This window comes from Marmota flaviventris, chromosome 8 (genome assembly GCF_047511675.1).
Source record: "Marmota flaviventris isolate mMarFla1 chromosome 8, mMarFla1.hap1, whole genome shotgun sequence".
Classification (NCBI taxonomy): Eukaryota; Metazoa; Chordata; class Mammalia; order Rodentia; family Sciuridae; genus Marmota; species Marmota flaviventris.
In genome coordinates, this window is record NC_092505.1 from 131035364 (window position 1) to 131060614 (window position 25251).

Consider the following 25251-nt stretch of genomic DNA (forward strand, 5'->3'; position numbering starts at 1 on the left):
ATGTAAAATTTACCTTTAAAGTATATCTCCATTACACTTTCCAAAGTACTTCTTTCATTCTTCCCTTTTCTAATGATAACAGTTGTTAAACATATCAGTCTTAGAGTGCTGGAATTGTCAGGAATGGTCAAATAAATGGTAAGATATATCTTAATACCAGTGAGTATGGACAGTCAAGTTACCTGATAATCTACAACCTGTGGCTTGTTCATCCCACCAGAATGGACTTCTGGTAGGCAGATATCCAAATAAAAGTTGCCAGAGTTCTGGAGTAGATTTAGTTATTATTTAAGTCCAAGTCTTACCATGCTAAATTATTTGAGCACTTTCTTGAATGTCTTATCTTTTGGGAGTAGGTTTTGTCATTCTCCTTCCAGTTTTAGAAGTATGGGATGTGTTCCTGGGAAAACTCCAAATAGCATCATCTCTGCCACCTCTCACTACTCTTGAAAGATATTTCTTATCTTGGAAGAATTTTGTCCGCTGTAACGCATCCTCTTTGAGGACAGTTTTCTGTGGTCCAGGAACAAAGCTATACAACAAGGAAGAGAACATCGTAGAAGATAAATGCCATTTCAACTTTAATAGACTCCATATTAATCTTTGTTTCCTAAATTAATTGTACTCATTTCCTTATTGCATCCTTCCTCCAGGGTAATTTTAAAAAGATTATTAAACTGGGGATTTAAACTGGCCCATATATCACAAGCTGACAAATGAGAAATCTTGTATAAGTATGTAAAAGTATAATTTTGGTAGCAGCATTTCTTCTGTATGGAACATGTTCCACCCAGACCTTCATATGGTGGGTCTCATTCTTCAGATTTGGGTTCAAGTGGTCCCTCATCAGAGACCACCACATTTATCATTTTCCCAGTTCCTTCCCCACTTTCAGTCACCCAACACAGCATGTTTTTATTTTCTTCATAACACTATCTTAATTTTTATTTACTTATAAACTTATTCATGATCTGTTTACCCACTCAAACAGAAAGTAAGTTTTGTGAGACCTTATCTGTTCACAGAAATCATCAAAAAGCATCTGATGAAAACATGACTGTATGCCACACACTTCTTTCTTCTCTTCCCTCCATTTCTTCCTCCTGTCCACCCATCTATCCCTCCAAATATTTATTTTCACTTCTATGTAAGGCCCTTTGTTAGCTACAGTGGGAGACAGCCCAGTCTGGTAGATACATAAAGAACCTGATTGGGAGTCATGAATAACCCAACAACAGAGGAGAGTGGGAGTCAGACTCTGGAATGCCTTGAATTCCAGGTAAAGTAGTTGGGGAATTGTAGGGGCCAAGTGGTAGCTAGAAATTCAAACCTGCCCATACAACTTTCTGCACAGATAGAAATGTCTTATAATCTGCCCTGGCCAGTAGCACACTTGAGACAGTGTGACTGAAGAACTGAATTTTCTAATTCATAAAATCTTTTTTAAAATATTTTTTCAGTTGTAGATAGATACAATATCTTTATTTTTGTATTTATTTTTATGTGGTGCTGAGGATTGAACCCAGGGCCTCATGCATGTGAGGCAAGTGCTCTACCACTGAGCTACAACCCCAGCCTCTAATTCATATAATCTTAATTGCTCTAAATAGCCATATATAACTAGTGGCCACTGTATTGTACAGTGCAAGAAAATAGCCATTCAGATAAACTTAATTTAAGGGATGTAGTAGAAAGAGTCATGGGTCCAAAAAATGTAATCCAGGACCTCTACTTACAAACTGAGCAGTCTGGGCAAATCATTTAACTAGACTAATCCTCGTTTCTTCAGATGTAAAGTGGGAATGAAAAACAATGCGTGTTTTTGTGAGCAACAATTGAAGTCCCTTACCTTGGTGCTCTGTCGGTTATAGTGCATGAAGGTGAAGGTCAGTGACAGAGCTGAGCTATATCCCAACGTTTTATTTTTCTTTTTTTGGTACCAGGAATGGAAGCTGGGGGCAACTCAACCACTAAGCCACGTACGTCCCCAGCTCTTTTTTATATTTTATTTAGAGATAGGGTCTCACTGAATTGCTTAGCGCCTTGCTTTTGCTGAGTCTGGCTTTGAACTCCTGATCCTCTTGCCTCAGCCTCCCAAGCCACTGGGATTATAGGCATGTCCACCATGCCCCAAAATCCCAACTTTTCTGAAAGTAGGAATCCAATGTTACTTTCACTGAACTAGGTTTTTATTTAGGACAATATGGAGAACTACTGAAATACCTGGAATAGAGAGTGAAATAGTAAATGTTATGGAAGCACCTGGATATGGTTACAGAATGGCAGGCTCCTCATAAATATTTGTAGAATGAATATGTGAGAGACTGGTGACATGAGAAGAGAGAGATTCACTGATGCTGATAAACTTCAGCTACTGGCTGAATTGTGCTCAAGGGACAATTCAAGAGAATGTCCAAATGTTGACATCAGAACAGTGGCAATATTCACTGTGATCCATTCTTTCTGCTTTCACTAGCTATAAAATCTGACCTCACAAAACATCAATACTTAGGAAATGAGCACAGTGGGAAAATATATAACAAATTTGAACTAAAATTATTTCACTTTTTTACATATGCATGAACATATGAATGAATGTGCACTCTCCCTCATCTATAAACAGAGTTATAGGTGAAGGAAACCCTCAGAATAACAAAATCATGCCATTCATGTTCCCTGACACACCCCCACCAAACTGCCAAGCACTAGATACTATGTGTCTGGCTTCTGAAACTCAAATCACAAAGTGCATTTCAGTTCACTTCTGTCAGTGCCATCAGAGATGTACTAAGATGATCCAACTTAAGAACAGTAGCCATGGCTAAATTTTATCGTGAACACAACTTCTTCACACTCTCTCCCATTTTTATCCTTCACTGTATTATTAATTTCCAGACTCAGTTATGAATTCAAATTCTCAGTCATGATTGTCTATATACATAGAATATGGCACCACCGATCATGGGGAAGGCATTCTTGTGTCAGAAGCCATGGTTTCATGGATTGATTATCTTATTTTGTTCTCTTTCCACCATCTCCCTCCTGCCTTTTCTTTTTATTTTTCCTTTTATGGAAAGTTTAATTATGTTTGTCGTCATCTTCGATCTTTGTTAAGAAAAATTTGTGAATTTGCAACTCCTCAAAGCATGACATTGCTATTTTTCCCCCTCTCAAATATTTTTATTCTCAAAGGGATCAAACATTAAAACACCCTACCTTTGAACTTCCATACCTTGTCTTATAGTAGGCATTTGCATTTCCTAAGCATTTGATAAATACCATTTATTTCCCAGTTTTATTTCTCTTTTTTTCTACTCTCTATTGTTCAGAAAATTCTGTGCTGATTGGTGATTCCATCATTAGGTAGTCAAGACAAAGAAATAAGGATGAAATAGTTAATTCATTTTGCATCTTGTGCTCAGCTCCACTAAAAGCCATTGAAAGAAAGATGTGGCAAATTCTAAATAAAAAGGGGTGGTGGTGGATGGAACTAATTATAGATTTCAGCTCTGTGAAAAACAGATTCCTCCATCTATGCAGATAATCAGGAGTGAGCTGTGCTACATAATTGACTTGCTGCATTGGAGTAGAAAATGTAAACAAGATTGCTTCTACTTCCAGAATTATTTTTACCTTAATATATGTTTTGTATGTCCATAAAACATACTTAGAAAAGCCGAATTGCAACAGATGTGTTATTCATATGGCATTGGTGACTGTGTCCATTTTTATAATTCACTTGCTCTGGCCTGTCACTGCTTTATAGTCTGGCACAAATGCTTCCCTGACTGGATAAAGCAATAAACAGGTGGCTATCTGTCTTATTGTCTCTGAGCCGGATCTAAGTGCTTTTACAAGAGCCACCCTGCAATCTTACCCTCTGGCCATCTGTCTCCCTGGTAGCTTGTGGTTAATTCTTTTCCATCTGATAAGAACCAGCTTCTTATGCATTTTCCTCAAAATCTCACAACAGAACGATCCAATTCCTAGGCAGGTCATCCGGAGGACGGCCAGACCTCTTGCCTAACAGGCATTTTCGTCCTCCACAATCCTCTGTTCAGTTCTGCTTCACTTCTCTTGAATGACTCAACTAGCAAGTTTCAGAAGCAGCTGGGTGACTCATTACCTTTTATGACAGTCTTTGGTCATTTAAAAGAAGGCCTGGGGAGTCCTGGTCTATTATACCATTGGGGAGTTCACCAATGTGGAACATGGAACAGATTTTACTTCTCAATTCTTGATACCCCAGCCATTTCATCATTTCAGAATCACAGGAGAAGCTGAGCCTCCTGTGTATCTAAGGCATTGTAGAGAAGGGGTTAGAAACTTCCTGTCCAAAATTGCTGTGAGTCTTCTCTTCCTACTCATATTGCTCTTCAAACAGAGAGCATGGTGGAGTGGTTTCCAGAAATGCCTTTTAATTGTGTGGGTTGACTCTGGCATATGCCCTTGCAGTCATGGCTGACTGCATCATATTTGGAGATCAATACAAAATGCAAATTTGAGCCTCTAGTTTAGAAAAAAATGAATTTTTGTTTCTTCTGTTGTCTCTGTCTCTCCAACCTGCTGTGGACAATTTTTATTTACCTTTAAAAGTCCAGTTCCCTATGAGTTGGCCTGTGAAGCCAACTGTCAGATTCCTCCTCTCACCAGCCTCTAGACAGTTGGTCTGGAAATTGAGCCAGGCATCTCATCTTCCCTCAGCTGTCTGTCCTAACCCTCAGCAGAGGGGTGATCCCCAAGAATATCACCACCTCCTTCCTGGAATGTACTGGATGCTTATATGGAGGAAAGCAATGGCAAATGTATTGTGGCATCACTAGCTTGGAGCAGATGGCCATTGCCTTCCCGGTCCCCACTCTTTTGTGTGCCTGGGTCCCTCACCAAGAAGGGGGAGGTAGGGCAGACCCAGGGAGCCAGGAGGTAGCAGAAAATGGGGTGGTAAGTAGACTGAGGCTCCAAGTCCCCATTTGCCACTGTGTGCCATTTGCCATTGTGTCCATTTGGACCCCAATACAAAACACAAATTCCAAAATAACATTAATAGTGACTGGAGAGCACTAAACCCCAAATTCAGGCCCTACTGAGCACCCAGGCCCTTTGCAAGTGCACAGCCCACAAAACTAGCCAGCTTGTAGCTCTGCCACTCCTGCCTCAGCCCTGCTTTTATACAGCTTTAAGACATCCTCCATGTAAAGATGTGGCCTCACTCACTCCATTTCCCTCTTCTGAGCTGCCAGGCACCTGCAGCAGGGGGCGCTCCGCTCCTCCTAGATTGAGGCAAACAGGCTTGTTTTAGGCTTGAATTCAGGCAGTATTTGCTGCTGGACAGTTCCCCTGGACAACTCTCCCCAGGAGGTGAGCAAGAGATTGCAGGCAGAGGCCTCTCAGAGAGGCCAGAGCTGGGGCTTCTGGATTGCCTGCCTGGCTTGATTTCCACACAGAAGTGCACACAGTACACACTACACAACAGAAGTAGGCATGTTGCCTAAGGTATTTGCCAGGTGCCTGGGGCACACTTGGTTGTGGTCTGTGGCTGTGTGTGAGTACAGAATGATTTATCACAAAAATAAACACTCAAAACTACTTGATTTCACTTATTTCTAATTTATACTATTCAGTATTTCTAATGTATGCTATTCAGTTTTTTAATAGAACTTTTGCCCTTTTTGATATATCTTAATTTTAAAAATTAAGTTCTACTTTTACTATATTACACACAATAATATGTTTACTACATTATTTCTTTTCCTTTCTCTGTTTTTTTTTTTTTCTATGAAATCTTAAGACCAATGCTTAGATCATTAGCTTTTAGGGTTTTAAAATTTTCCCTAACATAGGAATTAAAACTATAAATGTTCCTAAATCATAACTGTATCCCATAAATTTTGACACAGCATTTTGAATATTACACAGTTCTAAGTACTTCTAAATTTTCATTATTTTTTTGACCTGTTATTTATTTAGAAATGTGGTTGTAGTATAAAAGCATCAACTTTAAAATAGTTATTAATTTCTAAGTTAACTGCATTGTGTGGGTTGTATGACACCAAGTCATAGAGATGTGTTGACACTTGCTTTATAAGTTAAAAATCGTGCAATGAACACCCATCAACTCTCCACCCCCATTCAACAGTTATTAATGTTCCGTGTATTTCTTTGAATGCATGTTTAATTCTTTTGTAAAAGGTACTATATGTATTTACAAAATTAAGCTTGTTATGTTTAAATCTTGTATGTATTTACAAATTTATGTCTATCAAATCTGTGTACTTTTGAAATCTTCATTTTGATGATAGTTCAATGGCAGTTTCTTACTATAGTTTTTTCAATTTCTACCTTGTGTATTTTAAGGTTATTATATATATAAATTTAGGATCTTCCTTGTGAATCAGACACTTTGCCATCAAGTAGACTCTATTATTATTATTATTATCATTATCATTATCATTGTTATTATATAAATCTATAGCCTTCTTATTGTACATGGTAGTTGGGTTCATCCCGAAATAATCATATATGCATGGAATTGGATCTTGGTTCACCATCCCTTCTTCTTCCCTCCCTTTTCCCTTCTGTCCTCCCTCCCCTCCCCTGTTCTTTTTCCTCTACTCTGCTAGACTTCCTTTTGCTCAACATACAGACTCTCTTTAATTACTACACAATGGTTTTGTTTAGAAGTATATTGAATCTGATATTAATATAGCTATTCCAGCTTTTATAAACATGTGCCTGGAATTTTTTTCCCCATCATTTTACTTTCAACCTTTCCATTTCCCTATGTTGTAGATGTGTCTTCTGAAAACAGTTCATGCTGGATATTGTTTTTTAAATCAAGTCTATCGGGGCTGGGGATGTGGCTCAAGCGATAGCGGGCTCGCCTGGTATGCGTGCCGCCCGGGTTTGATCCTCAGCACCACATACAAAGACGTTGTGTCCACCGAAAACTAAAAATAGATATTAAAAAAATTCTCTCAAAAAAATAAAATAAAATAAAAGATAAATCAAGTCTATCAATCACTGATTGTAACTGGCATGTTTGTGTATATTTTTATTGTGATTACTGATATATTTAAATGGACTTGGTTCTGCCACTGGTCATGCTAATGGTCATTTGTGCCTTCCACCTGTCCTTTCTTGCCTTTAATCTTTTCCCTTCCTTGGCTTTTTATTTTTAAGTATTTACTTCTGTCTTTGTTTTTATACCATTTTCCCTTGCTATATTTTTGGTAGTTAGCTACTTTCTATTTTTCCATGTGTGCCCTCAAAAATTTTAATGCATTTTTATTTTATTTTTTTCACATTACAATTTTTATTACACATATAGAGCACAATTTTTCATATCTCTGGTTGTATACAAAGTATATTCACCCCAATTTGTGTCTTCATACATGTACTTTGAATAATAATGACCATCGAATTCCACCATCATTTCTAACCCCATACCCCCTCCTTCCCCTCCAACCCCTTTTGTATTAAGAATTGTAAGGCAAAAATAATAATAATAATAATAATAAAGCTCATGTAAATAAATAAATAAATAATTCTGTGTTAAAAAAAGAAAAGAAATTCTGATAGACGAACTCTAATGCATTTTTAAAAGAGTCTAAAATTTTTCAACAACCTAACCATCAGTTCAAGTACCTAGAGCCCTTGGTCTCTGTTTACCTCCCTGTGATTTATGTAATTATTGTCCCTTTTTTTAGTATTACCTTTCTTAAAGATCAAGGCTTCATTTTTTTTCTTTTTTTGGTAATAGAAATCATTTTATTATTTGTTGTCTTTTTTCCTACTTAATTAGTAAATAAAAATATTTAATTTGATGCTCTTAGTCTTAGTTACCACTGTTTCTTCTGTTAAAACCACTAGGTGACAAATGCTTTATGTTTGTTAACAAGTACAGCTTTTTGGTAACCCACAAATTGAACATTACTATTATTTAAAAATACATATGTTGGCCTGGGGGTTTAACTTAGTGCTAGAGCACTTGCCTACCACGCTTGAGACCTCCGAGTTAGATCCCCAGCACCACAAAATAAGTAAATAAAAATACATTTGTCTAGATTTACCTAAATACGGACAAATTTTATCACTATTACTTCTTGCATCTTACTTCTTCCTTCTGTGGCCATTTTTCCCCCTCTATGTACATGCTTTAGAGGTTCCTTTAGTAAAGCTCTCTGGGATAGACTTATTTTTAAAATCTGAAATATTTTTCCTAGTTTTCAAAAATTTTTTTGAAAGTCAGTTTTTCTAAATTGACAAAAATTTTCTTCTACTACCTTAAAAGATACTCAGTAGCCTTGTGGTTTCCACTGTTACTGTTATTAATAATTCAGCTGCCACCCAATTATCTTTGTAGAAGATCTGGTCTTTCTTTTGGCTGATTTTAAGTTTTCTTTCTCTTGGCATTCTGCCAAGACAGTGCCCTATTCCAAATCTAATTGTTGCTTTCTTTTTATTTATGCTACCTGTTGTAGCTTGTCTTCATTTTATCTGTGCACTCATATCATTCTGAAAAATGATCATTCCTTTTTGTCCTTGAATATTGTCTTTTCTTTATTATTTTTATTTTTTTTCCTTCTAGAATTCCATTTAGAGATAGGTTAGATCTTTCCATTCTGTTCTCTTAATCTCTTATAGTCATCATCTCTGTAGTCCAAGAAACTATAAAGTTTCTTCAGCTTTTTCCTAGTTTATTATGTTTCTCTTCAGATGTATCTTACTGTTTATTCACCCATTGAGTTTTGTAAGTTATTTTTTTATTTTCAAAATTGTGAAGTCCACCAAAAGTTAGAAAGAGCAAAACTATAAATTGCTTCATGCCTTTTGCCTAGATTCTCCACCTTTGCCATCTTGCTACTATATATGAGCATGTGTACATCCATATCTGTGCTTGTGTTCATGTGTGTACACACACACCATCCTACTCCCCTTTAGAAAAAAACATCTAAAAGTAGGCTATAACAGTAACATTAAAAGAAAAGCATACCTGTTTCAAGAACAAAGACATTCTCTTATACAAACAGTATCCAAATAGTATCCTACTATTATCACATCCAAGGAAATCCACACAATTCAATAACAACACCCAACTTCATACTCAAATTTCTCCAGTTCCCCAAATATTATTTATGTATCTCTTCTTTTTCGTTTTTCCTGAAGTACTGGATTGAACCCAGGGCCTCGTGCATGCTAGGCAAGTGCGCTACTACTGAGTTACATTCTTGGCCAGCCAAATATCATTTATATCAGTTCTTTTTTAAAAAATCTGGGATCCAACTAAGGTTCCTACAATTACATTTGACTATTCCATCTCTTTATTCTCTCTTGTTCTAGAACAATACCCCATCCATATCCCTCTGTTTCTCATGACATGAAACCTACAGAGTATAGGTGAAGTATCCTTAAGAACATTCTACATTCTGCAGTTGTCCAGTGACCTTCTCAATAGGCTTAAATTCGCAGACATTTCCAGCAGGAACCTCCCACTGCATCCCACAAGAGGCACACAGTATCAGATTGTGGTTTTAGGGAGTCCTGCCAGGTCTCACCATATTAGGACACATTTTCCTCCTTGTAATTAATAAGTCATCTGTGAGTGCTTCTGTTAGCCTTTTAAAATACTTGCCCCCCTCAAAAAAAAAAAAACTATCATAGAATGGTTTTAGCATCCCTGAGTTTCTACATTTATAATTAACGTTGTAAGTTACAACTAGTGATTTTTCTAGTTCAACTATTTCTTCCATGTTTATTTGCCAGTATTCTTATATAAAGAAGAGCTTTTTCTCCCCTTCTTCACCCCTCTTTGGGAACCTATATAGACTTGTGGGTTTTAAGAATTCAGCATATTGTAATTTATTACCATCGTTGCTTTCTGGTGTTCAGTTTACCCAAGATTAGAACAGTGGGAATCCTTACAAGACAATTTGTTTGTCCTTTTCACATGACGCTGTTAGTTGTTTTGTATTTTCTTGCTTCGTGGCACAATAAGTTGCCTTAGGCTACCATTGCACCTTCCCTGTTACAGCCTAGAATTAGGTATTTCTAAGGAACCATGAAACCCTGGCTCCATTTAAAAGCAAACAACCAAAAAAACCCAAACATCTCTACTTGGTTATTTTTCAGATTAACCTGATTATTTAAAAAATTCTCTTGTTCCTATGAATTATATTTTAACATCATAGTAATAAATTTTTCATCCAAATAAAATGGAGGGGTAAAGAGAGGAAGAAAAGGAGGAGCAGGAAAAGACTGAGGACAAAGAGGCAAGTGCCTATTCATTTATCAAATCACACCAAGCAGACAGTACCTTCGGAACTGCCACAGGGGCTGCTTTGGGTCTGTAGAGCTGAGACGGTTGCACTTTGTTTTCATGTTTACTGGTGGATATTTGTTGATTGCACCTAGGAACAGAAAAGGCTGTGAAGAGTCCCTTCTTCGTGGCTATTAACATTAATGCAGTCTGTTCTGTACACAGTGTCACTTCATTGTTTTCCATAACTATCAAGAAAGATACCAACTAAGGTGGTCCTAGGAAATGAAAGCAGATTTCTCCGAGGAATTTCCAAAACTGAGTTTAGAAAATCTCTTCTGAATTTATGGTGAATTCAGCTAACTTTTCAGTAAGATGCCCTTGTGTGCTCAAATTGTTAACCATGAGAATCTGAAATATCATGAGTCATTCCTAATGATCTGGTCTTTAATTGATATGAACTATTTTTATTTGTTTTTATTTTTATTTGTTTCTGTAGAATATTAAAATGCAAAGGGAAAAGGACATTCCCTTTATGGTCTTTATGTCACTTATAATACTAATAATACAGTGCTATTTTGGGCAATTCATAATGACTCATTTCAGTTGGAAGTGTATCATTTTTTCATGACAATAAAGCATGCCTCATATTATTTAAAAACTTGAAAACCATTTTTATAGGAAACTTGAAAAATGTATTTTTTTCCTGAAAGCATTAAATAGAATACATTTGTTAAACACAGTTAAATTTCTTCCTGATGATGCAGGATCCTTGTAAGTAGCAGGTTTTTACTGGGCTGTGATACCTCACTGTCTCCTGCAGGAGGGACTGTGTGCTCTGGACTGAATGTCCTAGGACCGTGATGCTACCCTTACTGTGTACCTCTTCAGAAGGACCTCTCGCCCCATTCTTTTCTAGCTCCTCTTTCAGGTTCCTATTCCAGAACACATCAACATACATTTCATTCTGGGAGCTCATTTGCCCCCACACCATTGTTTCTCAAATCTTAACGTGCATATGAAAACCTGAGGAATTTAATGAAATGCAGTTCTGGTTCTGAGTATCTGTGGTAGGGTCTAAAATATGCATTTCTAATAAGCTCCCAGGTGATGCTGGTACTGCTGGTTCTAGACTCACACTCTGAATAGCACAGGACGTAACATGAGCCCCGTGGACACTCTCCAAGGCTCCTCAGACCTCCCCCTGCACTGATCAGTCAGTGTCTTGACAGCTTTAACCAGTCTGTTGGAGATACAACCAGGACCTTGCTTGAGCTGCACTAGAACCGGCTGCTCTTTAGCCCATGTGATCAATTTTTTGATCACAGGACCATTTACCTTGAAAATATTGAGAAATTGCACTGAGTGCTTTTCAACCTTCAGAGTCATACCAGGGCATTGTTTCTCTTAATCCATCCTATTGCATTCAAAATGGACTATGTGTTTTCAAGGCAAGATCATTGCAAGGAATAACAGCCCATGTTTATTTCTTATGGGCACCAGTTACACTAACTCTTGGCATCATCGAAAGTCATTAACAAGGCTAAGAAAGTTTTTGCAAGCCTGTATTTTTCACTCTGACAGGTAAAATGGGGTCTCCTCACACTTCAGACTTTGCCTTCAGAACTTGTGAAAGCAAAGCCAAGAATTGCCTAATTTTTCTTTGGCTTCCTCCTTCGGTGTGTTTAACTGATGAAACTTTCCATCAAAGGGCAGCGTGCTAATGTTACATGGCAAGGGCTCCACTTTGTAGCTAGAGTCCAGGCTGTGACTTCACACCCTCAGACTGCACTGCTCCAGGCAGACAGATGTGTGAACAGCTGCTTGTTATGATTGTTTCGCCATAGGAACCAGAGGCATAAAAAGGATGAGCCAAAAAAATTAAATGCTTAGGAATCAGAGGTTGCCTCCCTTCCATCATCCATTATTACATACTTTCCTTTCTGACCTTTCAATGCCCTTGAAGATAGACAAGGGGTTTCCAATAATACATGCTAGCCCATCAACCTTTTACTGGGGAATTCCAAGTATATTCTGAACATGTAGGAAAGAACAATTTCCATGACTTACGCCTGATTGAGTTTATAAAGGACTTCACAAACTTCACACCATATCTGTGCTCAGGTTTCTGAATTCGGCCCAGCTGGATCAAGTGGTGGTCCAAAGGGTGGCTGGCTAGATCTTCCAGTTCCTTGTCATTCCATGAAGGGCCAAGGGAAAGCACAAATAGGGCATAGCCCTGACATTTGGCTCTCAAGGACTCTTTCTTTAAGGTTTCCCCATCCAAGTAGCTGGTTTCCCCAGCAGATATCACAAATATGACTTTGTTTCTTCTCAGATTGGGTGTGGTTAAAAAGACATTGTCCAGAGTCCACCGTAAGGCATGACCAATAAAAGCATCTCCATTTAGCTGTTGAACTGATTGTTCCACGTGCCTCTTCATGAGGCGTTTACTGCTATAGGTCGTAAGGTTGAACTCAGTTCTAACAGGACTCCTCTGAGTGTTGGGTAGGAAGTCAGGGGGGGCATGACTCAGTAGGGCCACCCGGTCTCCAGTGATGGAGGTCTCTGGCTCTGGGGTGATTTCAAAGTGATCTAGCAGGGTCCCCAGGAAGCTTCTTATGTCTTCAAATTCAGCATGTCCCACATTCCGGGAGCCATCTAGCAGGAAAGCAGCATCCATGTAAGACTGTACAGGGGGTGGTCTGTCTTGGTCACAAGAAGCGTCAGGCTTGCAGATATCTGCAAACCAAGTCACTTAGGGTTACTAAGTAGATGTGGATAGAAAAAGATCACACCTCAATTATCTTAACATTTGGCAACAGCATAGTCTTTGATGTTAAAATAGTTATGAAACAGCTTGAATACCAACAACAGCAGGATTTCCTAGTACACAGTTTCCACCTATCTCCAGAAAGTACAAATTTTATACCCACCTGTGCCTTAGACTCCATTCACTCATGCTATCAATTTTTTTTTTAATTAGGCTGCTTTCAACAAAAGTTTCATCTTGGCTCTGTTGAGTTTGTAAAGCTTGAAGTGGACAATTTGTCCCATGCATCTTGACTACATAGTAGCATAATATGAAAGAGTCTGATTGTCCTTGGTTGATACTAAAAGGCTAAAACCAGTGGCCCTTATCACCATTCTCACTATGATTGTTCTACCATGCAATAATAATAATAATAATAATAATAATAATAATCTGCTTAAAGTAAAAAAGCCATGTGTTTTATTTCAATTTAAATAAAGTTCACAACTTCATGCCTATCTCTGCATATGTACTTAACGACAAAGCTACAGCCCATCCTTATGTCTCCATAGTGCTTTTGGTTAAAAGAGCAATGCATGTTAAATGAATGACTATAAATATTGCTTATTGATGGGCTCCCATAAAATAGGTCATTTTTCTAAATATGTATATCTCATTTAACAAAAGAATGCATGGTAATGAAGAGTCAATTTCATTGAATTTAACCAAAATAACTATTCAGAGGAATAAAGTAATGGAAGGATCTTGGAAGTCAACTGATCTTCTAATTTTATAGAGTAGATTGAGACCAGAAGAGTGAATCATTTTTTTACCAAAGGACACACCAGTATTACCAGAAGTTTCTACATATGAAGTCATGATTTATTATCAGAGATGAGGCCATGTGAAACAGTAGTGGGGAGGCTCCTTGGCCCAAAGGATGGGGTGCCTAGATAGGTCTTGTTGCAGGAAGAAACATGCTGTGTGTGTCCAGCTGTGCCCCTGCTGGGCCTCAGTTCTGCAGTTTCTCTGCATAATTAGGTGGTTGGACCCAACTAGGATCAGATCCACCCAGAGAGCCTTTGCCAGGGATGACATTCTGTCTCATTTTTCAATAACATTAATGATTGAGGATAAGAATGCCCTCTTTAAACATCAAAGGAAAAGAAAAAGAGAAACAGCATAACATGTATGTAGACAGATGGTATTTAGATGTGGGATGGGCCATAAAGAAAAACTATTAGATGAAAGGTTTAATGACCAAAATGCAGATCCTAGGGGATGTGGCCAACTTCCTAACTTCACTCAATAAGGACCCAGTAAAGATGGTGCTGCACAAGTCAGAGTTCCCCAGTGAAATTTAGGAAAATTTTATGGACTCCATGTAACAGATGACAAAACAGTCACCTGTGTACAAGGCCGTTTATAGAATCAGGGACAGCAGGCTGCCCATTTGCTCAGTTTTGTGGGTTTTTTTAATTGCAGGAAATGACAGCCAAAATATCTTCCATCATGTGCCTAAGAGACAAAACAAAGGCTTGAGCCAAGAAATGGAGCCAAAACCCATCTCCAGACACATATGTGCAACTTCTGACTGTGCACGAACCGGCACAAGAGTGTGGCACGTTGTAACTATTGTAATCAACGTGTTTGAAGGTGCAACTGAGAATACATAGGGTGGGGTATAACTCCCCATAGCCTACTTAGCACTTAATTGCTTTGAGTTAGACTGCCTGCGTCTAAACTAACCCTGTGCAATCAACAGAAAAGAGAAATTGATTAGAGAGGAGCAGAGGAAAGGCAGAAAACACAGGAGCTATAAGAAGACGGAAAACTCTACTTCTCCACCAGAGTTGCCACCTCCCTATAAGGTCATTTGAACATCGATCATGGCCTCTCACAGATACCCTTGGAGAAGGGATGCCATCAGGCATTTGCTTCAGGCCCAGATGGACAGTTTCAGGGGAGCAGAATGAGACCTCCATTCCTCATAATCTGCAAGCAGTTTAGAGCCAGCCTTCTTGGGTTTGATCTGGCTGTAAGGTCTTGGGCAAATTATCACATCACTCTAAGCTTTATTTTCCTCGTCTGTAAAATGGGGTTAATAATAGCTCAGATGTTTTAGAGTGATTATAAGGATACAAAGATAGAATTGATGAAAAGTGATTTGAGCAGTGCTTAGAACATAATAAGCACAGTATCTTAACTCTTGTCTCATCGTCACCATCAGTATTACATAAAGAGATTAGAAGAATGGTGCATGGTCTATATTAAATGTTTGGTGACCATCAGCTCTCACATCCGCCACCACGAATCTCAGTGGCTTCCACAGTTTTCATAATTATTAGAATGCTCAAAAGAAAAATTAGATTTTTCCAGTTAGACCAATAATTGGGTATAAAACACTACAAACAAATCAATGGGCAAATATTTCTGATAGTTAACATTTTGGAGCTCTTTTCAATGGAGATTCATGACTTTCTACTGTTTTCTACCCTTCTAACACGTTGTAACTATCTGCCAGGCATGGTGGCACATGCTTATAATCCCAGCTCCTTAGGAGGCTGAGGCAGGAAGATTGTAAATTCCAGGACAGCCTGGCAACTTGGCAAGACCCTGTGTCAAAATAAAAGTTTAAAAGGGAGCGTAGCTCAGTGGTAGGGTGCGCTTGGGTTCAATTCCTAGCACTGGAGGGGAAAAAAACTCCCCAAGTAGGTAGGAGGGTGCTGAATTGCTTTAAAGCATCTGTTTGGGGCCATGAACATTTGAGATTCAGAAAACTCACATAGAATACTTTATAACATGAAATACCTGGCAATGAGACAAGCTAAGTTTTTCTAAAATTCATTACTGTTTTCTGGAAGCTGCAGGAAGTAGAGAGGCCTGGAATGTCACCCTCCTGCTGGGATACATAGGAGGAGACCCTGCAGGCTGAGCTAACAGACTCCATCTGTTTAATCTTAAACATGCAGCAAGATGAGGTGGGGCCAGAGCCCCGAGGAGGTCCTCTCTACACCATGCTCATTCTGGCCACAAAGGTCCAGCTGCTGTGGCCAATGGTGACTCAGAGGATTTAAAAGGCATGATCATATTCTCTCTGTGGGTCTCACCATGGCAGAAAGTGCACCGCTGGAGTCTCTCTAATGCTGGTGTATCCTCAGTCCCGGAGGGAATCACTATGACTTGGAATGTGCCAGTGTCATCGATCTGCAAGAGGCAAGAGAGAAAGAACTGCTTAGTAGGTAGGGATGCGAGAATGTCCCAGGACTGTTGACAGAGCTGGGATCAAGAGGGCAACTCTGCTCCTTCTAAGGTCATGGCAAGACCCAGCATGTCAGGGTGACCAAGAGCACTGCTGGACTTTAACCCCAACCTTTCCTTTAGCTCTGACAAATTTGCCTCTGTTTCCTCACCTTTAAAATGGGAATATTACAATTACTAACAAGGCACTTGGGTAAGCATCAATTAGGCTTGTCATCATGAAGCACTTATTGGCACAGAGTGGGTGTCATGTGGGTCATTAAGGAGCATAAAGTACTTCATATCTGTTATCTCAGCAACCCAGGAGGTTAGGTCTTAGGTTCATCCTCCCCATTTTAGAAATTGAAGCACAAAGAAAGGTTAACAGCTGATGAAAGGACACCAGACACTCACATCATTTAAGGAAGAAAATCAAAGATGTCTGCCCCCCCCACCCCCCGTATGCCTAAGTACCAGAGAACCATGTGAAGTCACGGAGCCGCTCTTGTTTTAACTTCTTTAGGTTTCCACCGTACACTGGGCCTCGAAACTGGCTTTAACACAGATTCAAATCCAAGTCTAGGAAGCTCTCCTTTCTGAAACTCCCAACCCTTTCCACTTTGGTCCCTTTGTTAGCAACTTACTTACAGTTTGAGGGCGCAGAGTGGGGAAAAGATAAGTGAGGAGAAGTAAGGAGGCTCCAAATGTCCAAGAATAATTAACTTGCCCATTAACTGACTCACAGATAACTGATAATTGAAGAAAAATTGTAGGTGTGATCCTATCTACTGTCTCAGATATGGCCAGATGACATTTTAAGTGCTATGAATCCTACTGTCTAACACTCATGGCTTCCCTCTTTCTCTGAGAAGTCTCCTTCCTATACTTTATCCTTAGAGGCGGACCTTGGTTATGGGGGTAAGACCATTTCTCAGTCAGTTGGACTGGGAAAGGACATTCAAGCAAGCCAGACCCATTTTATCCGGAATTTGGAACTGGGGTTCTGAGGTCTGAGGGATGATGTTTAATGGCAAGAGTTTCTAGAGTAGCCAGCTGTCTGTATTCCATCTGTGGAATCAGGAGCAAGGGAGGATAATACACTAGCAGAAATAAGGAGGTTTTTTTCCAGAGACTCATCACTATTTCTGTCATTTTTAATTATTCTTTGTACAACAAACAGAGAAATATCTGCCCCTCAGAGTCCTCTCTGAGAGCCCACTGGGTTGCTTTCACATGCTTTCTGGGTTGGAGGTGAAGACTCAGATGGAGTATGTGATAACTGAAGACTTTGGCTAAAGTTCTAGACACAAATACGTAGAGAAAAGAATACACAACATCTGGGAAAGACAGAAAGAGGCTGGGGTTGTGGCTCATTCCACATGTGCGAGACCCTGGGTTCGATCCTCAGCACCACATAAAAATAAATAAGTGAAATAAAGGTATTGTGTCCAGAGGCAGCTTACCTGGACTTGGGACCAGAGGATACCTTGGGCCCTATCTAGGTCCTTTTGCCGTATTTTTCTTATGGTATGTGCATGTGTGTACTTAAACTACCTTAAACTGGTTCTGATGATCTATAAACAAAGTGCCTTGGGTAATACACTAGCAGAAAGAGTCTGCACTGCTAATAGTTTTAAGAGATGTCTCTGTGCACAGTTTCAAGTCTATCAAACCCTTGCTCCCACTGTGAAGGTTGACGGGAAACTGAACCAGTGTTGGTACAGAGGACACAGATCAGACCATTTGGGAAGGGGAAGAGCTTTCTCATTGCCACCTACCAAGATCCAGGGGCCCACCCTAAATTGGAAGTCTTAGTGGGGAACTAGTAAAATTTCATCAGAAGAAGTAATTGCTAAACAAATTCAGAGGAAAAACGCTAGTGACGAGACAAAGTGAAGACTGAGATTTTTTTTCCAGTCAAAAATGGCCTTCCATTTTCCAGTTTGAAACCCCACTTTATACCACTGTGAAGAACTTGCAGGGTGGTGATCACCATCCTTGTGCAAAGAAACAGGAAAATCAGTCCTTGCTCTTGAAATAGCTGCTTTTGAGGCCTACCACACAAGTCTGCTCAGGTACCAAATTCCACCCTGGCCTACTGAACTCTCCATGAATTGAGATTTGAAAAATACCTGGTAAATACAAAACAAATTAGGGTTTTAAAATATAATCCCAAAATAAAATAAAGATGCATGGTGTCATTAGACCTCTGAGGTCTGTTCTAAAACAGAACAAAACAAAACAAAAACAAAAAAACCAAAAACTACAACACTTTCAGTAAAGGTAAAACACAATGGAAGAGAATGCATAGAAAACAGGAAAAGACAGCAAACACAAGTTGCAATTTCTCTTCTGTAATGTCAGACACTGTGTTCTAACCAACTGGTAGCATTTGCCTTGGTTTTGAACCCTAACCCTAACCCTATCTATCTAGGCAGGGCTGTTTACGGCATGTCATGTGTGTGTGTGGGGGGGAAATTTCTGTTTTCTTATTTATTCTTGTATCCTCAGAGCCTGGAACAGCACCTAGTACTGTTAAGGTGCTCACTAAACATTTGTCATATGAAAGGAATTCTGACTTCATTAGTAAATCTTCTGCTTCTGCTCAAGGGCTCTTGGTGGTCAATGCCACTCGATTTTATGAGGTTCTGTTTTCAAAAATTTGAAACTTCATTATGAAAGTCTCTAGGCTATTTGGGTAGAATCAAGAAGCCAGATTTACCAGTCTCTGAAATGATTAACGTTCAAGTTTTTAAACAATGAAATACCTCTTTATAAATAATACACTGTGCAGGTCACTTTGAGTGGGTGGATAGAGTTATGTCTAAGTTTATATCATAAGCGCTACCAATTGTTTGCAACAAGATGTAAAGTTGTCTCTTGTTTTGTGGCTAAATAAAGCCAGCAGATGAGAGAATTATGAGGACTGTGTATAAACAACATCACTTATAGAATTTTTAACCTGCCGCTTCTCCTAACAGCTTCATTTGCATAGCCTGGCCCCCCTCTTTCCTAATTTACGTGCATAACCCTCTCATTCTGAGAGTTGGTTCAATGATGCTGATAGCATTTTCCGTTCTGGAACTTTCCAGACTTTGTTTTTCAAATGTGATTCTGCAATCTGTATCCGTGGTAAAAATGGGAGTTCATAGCCCACTTGAATCAAATGTATGAAATATGATATATCAAGAGCATTGTAATGTTTTGAATAATAATAATAATAATAATAATAATAAAACAGGTTTTAGTTTAACAGTATCAAGCTATTAAGTGATAATCATGATAATTAAAGCAGAAGCTATCATTCCCAGTGCTTTCTATGTGTCCGGCTTCATACCAACTTTAGAAAATAGGTACTGCTCTCTATATTTTCAGGTGAGAAATATATTTGAACTTCATTCTGCTTATTTCAACATTTTCACTGAAAAAAGTAGAGAGCTGGAAAAGTCTTCCAAAAGCCACTTAGTCCTAGGTCCCAGTCTCTAGAAAGATAGAAGTCACGCTGACTGGAGAGTCATTGCCCCCATTCAGGGCCTTCAGAGAAAGGCACTGTCTTGACCACCCATTGAATCCACACCAACGCTAAATTAAAATTACCCTCTGACAGTTCTTTCTTGAGCCTAACCTGAAGTTACCTGTGCTGCTCTAATAGGAAGTTTTGCAAAGCTGAATCTCAGCTAATTTTTCTGAAGTCATAACTTTTCACCTACTTGAAGACAATAACTGAGTGGCTTTTTATCTTCTGTTATCTAAATGAAGTAACTTTTGATTGGTTGACCTTTGTATTCATTTGCTGCTGCCTAGGGCCCCTCTTCATAATCTGTCTCCACATGAATGGAGAAGCAAACAGCATGGGGACCAACACAGCTAACTGGAAGGATACTTTGCTGGTCTGGTGGTTCTTTGTAATGGAACCCTGCCTTGGAGCCTCTATGGACAGGGTATTATGAATTTATGCATGGATGTCTTCATCCCAGGTGGTTTATTTAGGAATGTTACAAATTAAGAGTTAATCCCCAATTATGAGGCCATAATTTTTTAAATGTCTTTTCTTTTATAAAATCTGGATTTTTATGTAATTGGTGAAGTTTAGCCAATTGGTTTTCACTGTGTAGGAAAGACTAGTACCCTGGCTATTTAAGTGGCATCTGTGTATGTTTAATGGTCTCCCGATTCAGTGTCTTTAGATGCAACTCAGAGTAGCTTGTGGAAGCACTAGAGCAGTAAACCTGGAGTCAAGGCCTGGCATTGCCTCCTCTTAGCTGTGCAAACCTGGATAAGTAGCTTAACTTTGAAGTCTAGGCTCAGTTTTCTCATTCATAAAGTGAGAACCACTGTTATCCATTTCATAATACTACTTTTGAGAATTAAACAGTATAATGCATATAAGGGCTTAATATGTTCCTGGTATATGAGCAATAAATCTTCCTTTTTTTTCTTTTGTTGTATGGGGATTGAACCCAGGGATGGTTTACCACTGAGCTAAACGACATCCCCAGATTTTTAAATTTTTTTTAAATTTTGAGACAGGGTCCTGCTAAATTGCCTATAATTTTTCATCCATCTGCCTCAGCCTCCCCAGGAGCTGGGATTACAGGTGTGCCTGGAAAAATAAACATTTCTAATTGTCACGGGCCAGCCGTGGGCTGTGTGTGTGAGCTGTGAGCATTTTAAGCACATGAGCAGACTGGACTGAGGTCGCCTCTCTGTCTGGGCTATGCATGTGTGGGTCCTTTTCCCCCAGGCTCTGCTTTTTGATCCCACCCAGCACCTGAGATGGGTGTAGCCTTCCAAGATGTCAATCTGCTGACCACAAGACTTCACCAGGCTAGACTCAACCCCCTGAAACCTGACCCCCCCTCATTGGGGTAGAACTTTCTAGAGGGCCTTCCCTTCAATAAAAAGGAGCTTCGGAACCTCCTCCTCTTCTGTTTTTTGTCTGCTTCCTTTGTGGGAGCTGGAGCAGAGAAGCCATTGCTGAAGAATCCCAAGAACAAAGGTCTTTTCTCCATCTCGGCGTGGTCATTTCTGCCAACCCAAAGTCACCTGGGGTGACCCTGAATGACTTAGTCACGCCTCATGGCCTCTAATCATTCCATTCTGCCAACTCAGGATGACTTTGGTTTTTTGAGAGCAAGGGAAGGTAGTTCTCCGCTTTCTTAGGAGGCTGCTGAATACAGGAGAAATAAAAGAGTGAAGAAAGGCGAAGAGCTTCATCCTCTTACCGCAAACGCGCGTTTGACGGAGGGCACGTTGCTGAAGGCGATCACCACGGGAATGATGTCCAGGGCGCTGAATTCCATGGTGGCCGCGGCGATGGACTGGGCATCGGCCGACGGACCGCTGCTGAAGAACGTGGCGATTCTTCTCGTGGAAGTCCCGGGAAGGGTCCGCTTGAAGACGTTCCTGGAAATGAACCTCATGGCCTTGCCCATCTCCCTGCCCTCTGAGGATCTCTCGTAAGGCACAGCTTCGATTTCCCTGAGAAGCTGGTCCTTCCGGTAGGTGTCCGAGAGGCGCACCAGGTGCCTGGCGTGCGAGTCGTAGGAGAGGACGGCGACGCGCGCCCCCACGGGGCAGTGGTTCTCCCGGACCTTCACGTCTCTCACCAGGGAGGCCACTATCCCCTTCATCCGCTGGAACTCCTCCTCCGTGACATCCCGGGACTGGTCCAAGGCAAACACCAGCTCGGTTGGATGCACGGGGCATTCAGGTTTTCCTAAAAAGACAAGACCGTGCCCCTTTAAATGTCACTCACCGTGCTTACCTCCAACAAGACCAAGAAGGTGGAGTGAGTTTCCATGTTAACTACTCAAAACATTTAAGCATTCAATAATTAATGATTTCCATATTACAACAAAACATGCAAAAATGTTGAATATTTAAATCTTGAGATAATTGAAAGTGCTAGTCGAAAAAGCCAACTTTGCTCCTTTGAAGGAAGTGCAAAAGAGAAAAGTGCCAAATTCAAGGTGATCTGTTATGAAATTTAATTAGCGAATCCCTTCTAAATGAGTAGAGAGCTTCTGGTAATGCCCTTTAGCCCTACCGAGATTGGATTAAAGGTATTGTATTTTGTTGCTGGAACTTCCACTCAAACTAAAATAAATTCTGTCTTAATGAGAAAATGGAACAAGTGTTAAAAAAAATAATAATAATGACTGTGAAAGCCCCTTTGATAATTTCAGAAAAAAAATAGAAGTGATGTGCAGTACACAGAACAGATCGTGAGTTGTAAAGAGTAGGCAAGAAAGGGTGGTATTTAGAGCCTGGCCCCAAAACTAACATAGGACCATCTTCAAATTCCTTATCCTCTCTGCCTCAGTTTCCTTTTCTGTAAAATCTGAGTCATAATATCACCTAGTGCCCAGGCCTGTGGTGGGGACTAAATGATTCAGCACGAATAAATCACTTAGAACTAAAGTGCCTAACACAAAGTAGGTGCTCAATAATACTAAGCCATTGTTCTTAAAATGACTTTGCCATTTGTGGCAGAGAATAGCCCTAGCGATAAAAAGAAGACATGGAAGGCTTTAACTGATAACTTTTTTTCCCCCAAGGAGCAGGAGTTTATATTTTAACACTGGAGATCACACCCAGGCAAAGCAAGCACTCTACCACAGAGAATAATAAATGATTTCCTGTCTCCATTGAGAGGAACCCAAATCAAACTGTTCATCTCAATGGAGACACGAAATAATTTATGATTCTCTAAATCTAACTAATGGGCTGAGAAGACTTTTAAAAATTGAGGCCATGTTAATTTTGCAATTAAAAAATGATTAGGCTAGGCACAAATATTAAATTGATTCTGCTAGCTTTTGTTATTTTTATATGGGAGCAACTACAAAGTTTCAGGCATGATATAGAGATACAAGAAAAAAAGAAATATTCCTAGCCACCTTATGATAATATGCCAAGCCCAGCTCAATCCAGCCTCTGCCTACATCCCTGTTTTTTCATGTGCCCACTGTCACCAGGCCCTGTCAGTCCCTGGAAATAGCTAGAGGTTTTTCCTGTTCCCTTGGTCTTTGCATTTGGAATTCCCCTGCCTGACTGTGTTTCCTTCAGCTAGACTTCAAGTCCACTGCCTAAGAACGCTCTAAAAGCATCTCCCCTCCCCTCACATTATCCTGTGCCAGAGTCTCTCACACTGTATCTCTTCACAGCAGCCACAGGATTCTGAATTCTTTCCTTTGTTCATTTTCTAGGTCTTTCATGAGAATGGAAGTTTCTAAGGACGGGAGCCTTGTCTATTTTTTGACTCTGTGTCCCCAGTGCCTAATATAGAGACTGGCACATAGTAGGCCTTCAATAAATATTTGTTGAACACATGTACAGGCAACCAGAGGGCAAGAGTTGGTGGATTTATATAAAAATTGTAAGGGTTTAAATGTATATATGGATTTACACAAAAACATCACATAAGAAGCATTTGTTGAAATACTTGAAAACTATATTAGGCCAAATTGGTGATTCTCATTAAGCATGAGCTACATAGGTTTTGCATTACCCGAGCTGCACATTCCACTTACTTGCTATCTGACCATCCCTACTTTATTCTGTTCTCTGCATCTTAATCTTTAATCACTGGTCTACAGAGAGGATAGGAGAGAAAGAACAAAGGGAAAATTTCATTACAAAAAAAAAAAAAAAAGCCTAGCAGTAAGTAATTGATGATGTTAGCCTTTAACATATTTTAATACTAAGAAAGCTTACCCATTTTGCTTGAGAAATAGCTGTGAAGCAAAACTGAGATATTGGAGGTAGGTCTCTGCTACCAGCATGAGGCAGCAAAGAAAGCCCTGATAAAATTTGTATCAGCTGTCAGGCAACACATTATTCTAACTCTTCTTTCCAGATGTATGACATTTTGGAGCTTGATTAAAACATGCTGTAAATAAAGATTACTCACCATGTCCACCCGCTGGGGAAGAAGAACAAAGGAGACTGGGTTATTATTTGGTGGGAGAATAGAGTTCTCTAACAATGTCAGAAAATCATGGCAGTGAAATCCTGCCTTGTCTGTTTTTTGTAGATGACTCAAAAATCAAGGCAACAATTAGGCTTTGGAGAAGATGCAGACAGAGCCCCAATCTTGGTAAAGCACTGTTCCTTCTATAAGGAAAGGCATGGGAAAAGGGGTAGATAATATTCAGACATAAATCAACAGCCTGCTGCTAGCTGTCAGAGGCAGAGAATCTCTGCCTGGAAGGGTCATGATGTTGCAAGGAGCTACACTGGATTTGGAAAAGTGAAAAGTCCTAACTCTACATTTTCCCCATGTACAAAATATTCCCATCTGAAATTTCCCCATCTAAAATTTTCCCACATACATATTTATAGCTATCAACTACACACGCGCCACACACACACACACACACACACACACACACACACACATACACACACTGTATGTATAGCATGTGTTGTGGATCCCTCATCTGATGCTTAGGAATAGAAATGTTTCAGATTTCAGATTTCTTCAGCGTTCATATGCACAATGAGATATCTTGGCGATGGGATCCAAGTCTAAACATGAAATTCATACACATTTCATATATCTCTTACACACATGGCCTGAAGATAATTTTATACAACATTTTTAGTGAGCCTGCATTTTGACTGTGACCTATCACATGAAGTCAGATGTGAAGTTTTCCATCTGTGGTATCATGTCAGCAATAAAAAAGTTTCAGATTTTGGAGCATTGTAGAGTTTAGATTTAGGATGCTTAATGCATGTATGTGCATATTTCTATATTATTATATAAACATCAGAAATGGATTTACTCTTAAGTAAATGATCATTTATTCTAGACCTCCACTGTGCAATATGGCAGACATGAGTCATTGGTACTTATTTAAATTTTAAATAATTAAAATTAACTTACACTTTCTACATGGCAAGTATTGAAAGCTACATGCGATGGCTACTCTATCGGACAGGGCAGTGGACACTTCTGTCATTGAGAATGTTCTATTGGAATCTGCTTTAGACCTCT

The 25251-nt window shown here is 39.5% G+C and overlaps 1 protein-coding gene across 1 annotated transcript in view; it reads right to left on the reverse strand.

Annotated features, from left to right (window-relative positions):
* Positions 1–339: 339 nt before the first annotated feature.
* Positions 340–25251, reverse strand: part of Col6a6 (collagen type VI alpha 6 chain) — a 104313-nt gene continuing 79401 nt past the window's right edge. The window contains exons 31-36 of the mRNA XM_027934046.2: positions 24163–24174; positions 21473–21966; positions 16118–16214; positions 12326–12997; positions 10313–10406; positions 340–532 (exon numbers count right to left, since the gene is read on the reverse strand). Coding sequence (XP_027789847.2) covers positions 340–532; positions 10313–10406; positions 12326–12997; positions 16118–16214; positions 21473–21966; positions 24163–24174 — 1562 coding nt within the window. The remainder of the gene's footprint in view (positions 533–10312; positions 10407–12325; positions 12998–16117; positions 16215–21472; positions 21967–24162; positions 24175–25251) is intronic.